At 52.6% G+C, this 8760-nt stretch overlaps 1 protein-coding gene across 1 annotated transcript in view; it reads left to right on the plus strand.

The window, feature by feature from the left end:
* Positions 1-8380, plus strand: part of IQGAP3 (IQ motif containing GTPase activating protein 3) — a 46096-nt gene extending 37716 nt beyond the window's left edge. The window contains exons 28-38 of the mRNA XM_003795251.3: positions 1063-1147; positions 1468-1700; positions 2008-2140; positions 2267-2369; positions 2943-3069; positions 3956-4043; positions 4874-5086; positions 6375-6541; positions 6824-6925; positions 7336-7444; positions 8118-8380. Coding sequence (XP_003795299.1) covers positions 1063-1147; positions 1468-1700; positions 2008-2140; positions 2267-2369; positions 2943-3069; positions 3956-4043; positions 4874-5086; positions 6375-6541; positions 6824-6925; positions 7336-7444; positions 8118-8231 — 1474 coding nt within the window. The 3' untranslated portion in view covers positions 8232-8380. The remainder of the gene's footprint in view (positions 1-1062; positions 1148-1467; positions 1701-2007; positions 2141-2266; positions 2370-2942; positions 3070-3955; positions 4044-4873; positions 5087-6374; positions 6542-6823; positions 6926-7335; positions 7445-8117) is intronic.
* The last annotated feature ends 380 nt before the right edge of the window (positions 8381-8760 follow it).

Genomic DNA, 8760 nt, shown 5'->3' on the forward strand with positions numbered 1-8760 from the left:
TTGTTGAACATTTGAGGTTGATTCCATATCTTACCTATTACAATAAAGTTTTTGAAAACAAATAAGTGAAAATGGTGACAAAGTGGGCATCACGTAGACCTGTCACCCAGCCCTGCGGGTGCTCAGCACTGCCCAGGGCACGGGAGAGTACCAGAGGGGGGCCCACAGAGTTTAAAATGCTGCTCCCCAAACCTGGAGAACTGGGTCAATGTTTACAAGTAGAAGTCAGAAAAGATGGTTTTAGGCCCAAGAGAGGGAAGTCCACAATGAGCTGTAAACTTCTGTCTCTATTACCCTGGGAATGGAAATAGCTTCTAAATTAATTTAATTAAATGTGCAGGTGGCAGGCACATCTATAGTAGGAATAATAGTAATAATAAAGTCTAGCACATTAGAAAAGCAGTCTACCATCATATATCATCACAGATATAACTTCACTTGATCTTCATAAAAACCCTGAGAGAGAGAGAGTGCAAGTATGATCATTCCCATTTTCCAGACTAGGGAACTGACTTATAAAAGGGAAGAAAACAGCCTAAGATGACATCTCTGGATCTCTAGGTAGTGGTGGATTCGGGACTGGAACTTCCCCTCCCAGCTCGGTGATTTTCTCAGGCCCGTGACAGGTGCTCTGTGACAGCTGACAAGACTGGCTGCCTCAGAGTCCCCCAGGCCATCCTGGGACAGGGTTCTGGCTGAGTGTCAGATACTTGGGGTATAGGCTAAAGGTGCCCCAGTGGGCACGTAGGGTAATAGGAGGTAGACATTGTGGACTGGGTTTTTCCACAGGAGTGACTGGAAGGTCTCAAGAAAGACGCTCATATTGGGAGCTGTTTGAGAGCTTTAGGAAATGACAGGGCTCTGCTCCCAGCTATTGACACAGGGAAAGAGGGTATAAGACCCAGAGGTGTTAGAGGAAGGCCTCAGGGAGCTAGCTGTAGACAGTGGAAGGCCAGAACTGGAGCTCAACTCTGGTGTGGCTGAGCCAGGGAAGGCGAGACACCCAGGTGCTCTTGCCCTAAGCTCTGGCAGAGAGACAGGCACCTATTACTTTGTCCCCAGGTATGGGATGCGTTACGTGGCCAAAGTCCTAAAGACAACCCTGACAGAGAAGTTCCCTGATGCCATGGAAAGTGAGGTCGATAAGGTATGTGTCATCTTCCTTCCCTTCCAAGCCCTCTGTTGTCCTGCTGGTACCTGTGATCCCCCAGACTGAGACAAAGGAACAACACCCATAAAAGTCTAAGGAGGAGAATACATTCCACCCTGTAAATCAAGCCTGGCTCCCCAGCAGGGCTGCAGGTGGCAAGTGGGAAGGCAGCTGGGATGAGCTAGCAGTGGGCAACCCTGGGCCTCCTGTCAGGAGGTCCAGGTTCTAGTCTCTACTCTTGCTCAAGTTTGCTGCATGACCTGCCTAGGTCTGTTTTCTGTAGAGGGCACTCCTGGGAGGGTCTCCTCTGCCTTCAGGTGGTAGGGAACCTCCTGTACTACCGCTTCCTGAACCCTGCTGTGGTGGCCCCTGACGCCTTCGACATTGTGGCCATGGCAGCAGGCGGTGCCCTGGCTGCCCCCCAGCGCCATGCCCTGGGGGCCGTGGCTCAGCTCCTACAGCTCGCTGCAGCTGGCAAGACCTTCTCTGGAGAAAGCCAGCACCTGCAGGTCCTGAACAACTATCTGGAGGAGACACACCTCAAGTTCAGGTCTGTGCCCTGGCACCCCTCTGCTCTGTATCCTTTCACACCCACTTCTTCCAGAATCCAGGAGGAAAGAGGCATAGATGGGAGGGGTATACTGATTGGACTGGAGGAAAGAGTGTTAGGAGAATTCCCCAGTAGAGAGAAAGGAGGACCCTTAAAGGAGCTTGGCTTGAGGGAGCCCTGAGACAGGCCAGGAGCCATGACTGGGAGAGTAAGAGTGTAGCAGTTACTGGAGAAGCCTGGAGAAAGGACAGAAACAAAACATATGTGAGGCCCTCCTGACACTCACATGCCCTCCTTCTGGTGACAGGAAGTTCATCTGCAGAGCCTGCCAGGTGCCAGAGCCAGAGGAGCGTTTTGCAATGGATGAGTACTCAGACATGGTGGCTGTGGCCAAGCCGCTGGTGTATGTCACTGTGGGGGAGCTGATCAATACACACAGGGTATGGGGCTGCATCTTGGGGTGTAGGGTAGGCAGGCAGGGGTCTGGAAGCCCATGATGAGGTGGGGGGCTGGCCACAAGAGGAAGGCTCAGCTTAGGCCTATACCTCTTTTTCTTCCTTCTGCAGCTGTTGCTAGAGCACCAAGACCACATTGCCCCCGATCACCATGACCCCTTGCACGAGCTCCTAGAGGACCTTGGGGAACTGCCCACCATCCCTGACCTCATCGGTGTGTACCCTCCTTGGCCACTGGGCTGGTGGGGACCTGCAGGGATAGGTGCACATGCACGGGCAGGACATGTGAACATGGCCACTCAGACTAGGTCTCGTGCCAGGAGCTAGTTACACCCCCTTTCCCTCTCCCCCCGGTGCTGACATAGACATAGAAACAGACATGATGCAGAGAGAGCAGACAGTGAAAGGACCCAGCACCACCCATACGTGGCCAGTTAAGTCATGTGCATGGTGTCGCATAGAGAAGGCCTGTTTGGGTCTCCATGGGTTTCTCTGATGAGGAGGGGCTTCAGGGTTGTGAGATGGGAGGAAACCAGCTTCTTGGGGTGAAGGGTTTGTAGAGAGGGCCAGGAACTTAGCTAGGGCTGCATAGCCCCAGTACACAGGGTATGCTCCATGGGTAATAGTCCTTACTCTGGTGCTTGGGATTGAGAGCAGGGGTGGCACCCTGAGGTGGTGCGGGAAGTCTCCTAAAAGCAGCCTTGGAATGGCACATCAGCGGTGACCCCATTGGCATATGTGTGTGGGACACAGGCCTGTCTCCCTTTCATCCCTCACCCTGCCTCAGGGGAGAGCATAGCTATAGATGGGCACATGGACCCAAGCAAGCTGGAAGTGTCCCTGACGCTCACCAACAAGTTTGAAGGACTGGAGGTGGACACTGATGACACTGATGTGCGGAGCCTGCTTCTGAGGTAGGTGAGACCAACTCCACCCCAGCACACTCTTCTCAGAGGGGCAATTCCACCTTCTTCCTGGGCTCCCTTTGCTTCAGGAAGTTCTCCATGAAGCCTAACTTACATTCCCCTTGCTGCAGGCTCAGCTGTTTTCCTTCTGGCAACCTCAGCTTTTTCCTCTGTGTTGTAGCCAAAGGCAAAGAAATGGTTCAGATATTGACAACAATGGTGTTTGCATATTGTTGTACTGTTTGCCAAATCCTTTTTCATATGTTATCATTTAAGCTCGGGGATAGGGTGTGAGGAAGATAGTGACTTCCCCTCTTCATAGTTGAAGAAAGTTTCACAGCCAGTGGATGGTGGAGCTCATGGTCTCATTCCCTGCTCTGTGTCACATCAGGAGATGGGCATGGAGCATCCCTTCTGTTCTGCAGGAGTGAGGGAGGACCCCTGCAGGGCTGGGCTGTCATCTGGGCAGAAGAGGAGCCCAGCTCAAGCTCCCTTCCCCCAAGACAGGCCCTCCACTCATTCATTGACTTGACAAACAAAGGAGGAGGGGGGTGTTGTGCTTTGTCCTACCATCACACACTGAGCTGAAAGTGGAGACAGCTGGGGTTGAAGTCAGTATAGCGCTGCCGAGGAGTGGGCATCAGAAAACACCCTGGGCTGGGAAGAGGTATGCGCACTTCCGCAGAACTCAGAGGAAGATCATTTGTGGGAGGGTGTCCTAGGCAATGACATGCCACCCTACCTGGTGCCTTACTCTCCCTTGTTCCCTTCCCAAGCATACCTGGCAGTCTCGATGTGGGACAGTGCTCACTTACTCTAAGGCCTCTGGCTGGCCCCATGTCCATATACTTCTCCTAAATCTCAGCTCTCTGCCGTCCCTGCCCTCCTCCCACAGCACCAAGCAGATGCTGGCTGACATCATACAGTTCCATCCTGGAGCCTCTCTCAAGGAAATCCTATCTCTCTCAGCTTCCGGAGAGCAGGTGAGTGGCTCTGCCAGCTGAGAGGTTCCACCCAGTTTATTCCCCACCTCACCCCACCTGCACTGCTGGTCCCCCTGAACCTCACCCACAATCTGCGATAAGCAGGCACCTGCACTCACCAGTAATGAGTGCTCTGAGGGTCAAGGCCTTTGCCCTTAACCCCTGAGGCCCACAGGCCTTAGGACACATCAACCTATAGAGTCATGGGTCTTCACCTCCTTCCACTGAAATAAGAGCCTGTGCATACACCAGTGCTGAGTTGTTGGGAACAGCTGAGAGGCAGTCCAGGAGGCTGCTGAGGCCTATGCATGGAAATGAGTAGTCTGCCTGGAGGCCTGCAGGCAGAAGGTGGGCCATGAGGGGTCCAGGGGCAGGCTGGGCCACCTGGAGTAAGGACTAGCCCAGTGGCTTCTCAGAGATGGTGATGGCCAGTAAGAGGCAGGTCCCAAAACAGACAAGGGAAAGAACTGCCCTGAACACCCCTCACAGGGCTTCATTGCTAGAAAGGTGCAGCCGGCATCTCCTGGGCATCCTTTATACTGTAGCTTCTGCTGGGTCTCCTTTGGGCCACTCCCCACCATGGCCATCCATGAGGCCCTCCCATGTGTCACACCATGTGTTATGATGCCACACTTTGAAATTCTGCACAGGTTACACCCTGTCTCCAGCCTTTCCCTCCAAGAAGCTGGGCTCTGGGCATCTTCCTGGTGATGCCTAGAAAAGGGCCCAAGTCTCCCCTCATTGCTGGTACCCCAGGGCCTGCCCTGGGCTAGGGGCAGAATGGCAGGGCCTGGCAGACCTCTCTAGCCTCTGCCCTGCCTCCTTCCCAGGAAGTGGCCCATAAGCAACTGATGTGCCGACGCCAGGCCTATGAGGCCCAAACTCCAGAGCCACTGCGGCGACACCGCTCACTGACCGCACACTCCCTCCTGCCGCTAGCAGAGAAACAACAACGTGTCCTACGGAACCTGCGCCGACTTGAGGGCCTGGGGCTGGTCAGTGCCAGCGATGACTACCAGAGGCTAGTGGACGAGTTGGCCAAGGTAGCAACCTGGGCCTGGGCTTTGTGTGCATGTGTGTATGCATGTGTATACATGTGTGCATGCATGTATGTGTGTGTGCACGCACATGTACAAGCATCACAGGCAGATCATAGTATTAGCACTACAAGAGTAGGCCTCTGTGGCGGTGCCTGTGGCTCAAGGAGTAGGGTACTGGCCCCATATGCCAGAGGTGGCAGGTTCAAACCCAGCCTTGGCCAAAAAAAAAAAAAAGAGTAGGCCTCTGCCTGGCAAGTGCCCACCCAAAGTTGCCACCAGCTATAGGAGGGCTGAGAGTCCATTTTGAAAGGTCTTGAAATTAGCCAGTGAGGGAGATGTTTTTGCGACTCTCTTTTACTAACAAGGAACCTTAAAACCTGTTGCTTCTTAATAAGGGAGAGGCCCTGAAGTCATGCCTTAGGGGCTTGGGGTGGGACTCTTGAGATTATCTTTCTAGGGAAAGTGACCTTGAAGTTGTCCTCTCCCTGCTCTTTCTGAAGAACACAGGTTTTTTAAATTTTGTTTTGTTTTGTTGAGACAGAGTTTCACTTCAGGGTTTTTTTGTTTGTTTTTAAGAGACAGTCTTACTTTACCCTCGAGGCGTCACATCTCACAGCAACCTCCAACTCCTGGGCTTAGGCAATTCTTTTGCCTCAGCTTCCCAAATAGCTGGGACTACAGGTGCCTGCCACAATGCCCAGCCATTTTTTTGTTGCAGTTTGGCTGAGGCTGGGTCTAAACCTGCCACTCTCAGTATATGGGACCAGTGCCCTACCCACTGAGCCACAGGCACTGCCCCAGAGTTTCACTTCGTCACCCTCAGTAGAGTTCCATGGCATCATAGCTCACAGCTCACCTCAAATTCTTGGGCCATGATGCCACAGCACGCTACTGAGAGCGACAAAGTGAGACTCTGTCTCAAAAAAAAAAAAAGACTAGGTGTTGTTGGTTTGGTTTTTTTTGTTTGTTTTTTGTTTTTGAGACGCTGTCTCACTTGGTCACTCTTGGTAGTGGCATGTTAGCTCACAGCAACCTCAAACTCTTGGGTTCAAGTGATCCTCTACCACAATGCCTGACTGTTTTAGAGGCAGGGTCTCTCTTTTGCTCACGCTAGTCTCGAACCTGTGAGCTCAGGACAGTCCACCCATCTCAGCCTCCCAGAGTGCTAGGATTATAGGTGTGAGCCACCATGACTGGCTACTTCACAGAGTATTATCTTGGGCCCTATCAGGCCTTCAGGCTCCCTACCAGGAAGGGCCACTCACCCCCTTTCTCAACCTCTCAACCCCAGGACATCTGCACCCAGCACAGGCACCGACAACGTCGGAAGGCAGAGCTGGTAAAGCTTCAGGCCACATTCCAGGGCCTAAGAGCCAAGACCACCTTCTATGAGGAGCAGGGCGACTACTACAGCCAGTACATCCGGGCCTGCCTGGACCACCTGGCCCCTAGCTCCAAGTAGGTACTATCTTCCTGCACTCAACTATCTTCCTCTTATCCCTGCTCCACTATCTCCCAGCATAGGGAAGTCTCAGTCCAATATAGCTTCATCCCTTCCTGGCTGTGGTCTTTGAACCTTGGGCAAATAATCTTGAGCTCAAGTGCAGCTCCCTCCTCTGTCTCCCACCAGTGAGAAATCTTCCTTAGGGTCTAATTTCCTTCCTGTCAGCCAGAGAGAAAGAAGGTCTTTTGTGGTGAAGAGTTTGTTGGATGAATTTTCTGGGGCCTTCTTTTAATCAGGATTTCTGGGAAGGGGAAGAAACAGCCTTCTCTTCATTACACCGCTGCCCAGCTCCTGGAGAAGGGCGTCTTGGTGGAAATTGAAGATCTTCCCACCTCTCAGTATGTGTCTTTGGAGGGCAGGATGTCAGACCTTTCCTGTCCCCTAACCTGGGGGTGGAGCTCTGGGCTGGGCTCCAAATAGAAGGGAAGGAGGAGCATGGTCCTAGCCTCAGAAGAACTGCTAGAATGATGGCAGATGAGGATGGTCTGGCATAGTTCTAGATACCCTGGAGCAGGGGGTGCTGGGAAGGCTTCCTGGAGGTGGGAACAGCTGGGTGGGACTGGGCAGATAAAAGGTGTGGAGTGGTAAGCAGGATTAAAATTGGAAGACAACAGAGAGCTGGGCCCCCTGGGAGTGAAAGGACTTTGGATGACACATACCACTGCCCACAATGTGGAGAGGTGGGTACAGAGGGCCTGTGGCCCTAGAAAGAGGGAATGGGTCCCTATTTTGACTCTTGTTCCTGAAGCTTCAGAAACGTCATCTTTGACATCACCCCTGGAGATGAGGCAGGAAAGTTTGAAGTAAATGCCAAGTTCCTGGGTGTAGACATGGAGCGGTTTCAACTTCACTATCAGGTGAGGGGACCCTCCCTGAGCCTCAAGATACCTTCTGGGCTGTAGGTTCTGGTAAAGAGAGTAGCCAGCCTCACCTCCCTGCTTCTCCAATGACATCAACTCGGTATCCACTGGATCAGTATTATCTATTCCTAAAGGGAAGGGTGGGGGGGTCTGTGCAGCCCAAGCCCCTCTTTCCACAGACCCTACTGCCAAGCATGAAGGAGGGTAGAGAGGGCTGCTGGTGTCAGGCAGGATTTATATGTGAAGCTTTCTTGTGTTGGGGGCTCTGCATGTCACCTCACTTAATCCTCTCCACAGCTCTGAAGTATTATCCCCATTTTACATTCTATGGGGCTCAAATGTTAAGAAGCCAGCCTAAATCAGAAGTCCGTGTTCAGGGAGGAAGTGATTTTAAATCCTAATCCTCCTTTTCCTCTGCTATTTTGCCTTTTTACTAAGAAAACTGATTTCAGGCCCTAGCTGTGCTTGGTCAGGTTACTGGACTTTCTCTGTCTGTCTGTCTCTCTCTCTCTCTCTCTGACGTTGTTTCTGCATTTATGAAGTGGAGTTTCAATGCCCTATTCCAGTGGCCACTGGTGACCAAGCAAGTCTTCTGGTGTTACTGTTTTATAGGCTGGCTGGACAATGGTCAGAAGTCTTTAAACTGCCCTCCCTGCCCCTTCCCTCCTAGGACCTCCTCCAGCTCCAATATGAGGGTGTGGCTGTCATGAAACTCTTCAACAAGGCCAAAGTCAACGTCAACCTCCTCATCTTCCTCCTGAATAAGAAGTTCTTTCGGAAGTGACAGAGGCAGCGGGTGCTGCCAAGTCCCTTGTACCTTGCTGGATGCTTTTCTTTAACTTGCTTCTGTTTCCCTGCAGCCATTCAGGGCTAGGCGAGGCTCCAGCATCCTCACCTCTTCCCCAACTAGCAGGAGTTTGCCTACCAGCCCATAGGAGTATCTCTTCTAATTGGCTAAAGTGGGCCTTGCCCCAGAGTCCAGCTGTGTGGCTTGTACCACATATGGCAAACCCCATGCTTTTCTAGCCAGTCAGTAGGGTATGAACCTAGGAACTGCATCGTGGCCTGGAAGACTGTTGCGCCTGTGTCTGCCACTGCCTCCACATGACCCCAATCTGACAAATGCTGCTGCTGCGGCGGCCTGATTTCCCCTCCACCTTCCTTCTCTCCGCGTGCCCACAAAGCTGGGGCCACATTCCCATCCCACCTGCCATGTGGGATGGGTGTTTCTGCCCTGCTGAAGCCCGGGCCTCTGCTGTGCTGCACGCACGAATGCTCCAGCCCCCCACCTCATGCCCCAAGCAGGGACTGGG

This window comes from Otolemur garnettii, unplaced genomic scaffold, assembly GCF_000181295.1.
Source record: "Otolemur garnettii isolate 467f Iridium unplaced genomic scaffold, OtoGar3 scaffold00091, whole genome shotgun sequence".
Taxonomy (NCBI): Eukaryota; Metazoa; Chordata; class Mammalia; order Primates; family Galagidae; genus Otolemur; species Otolemur garnettii.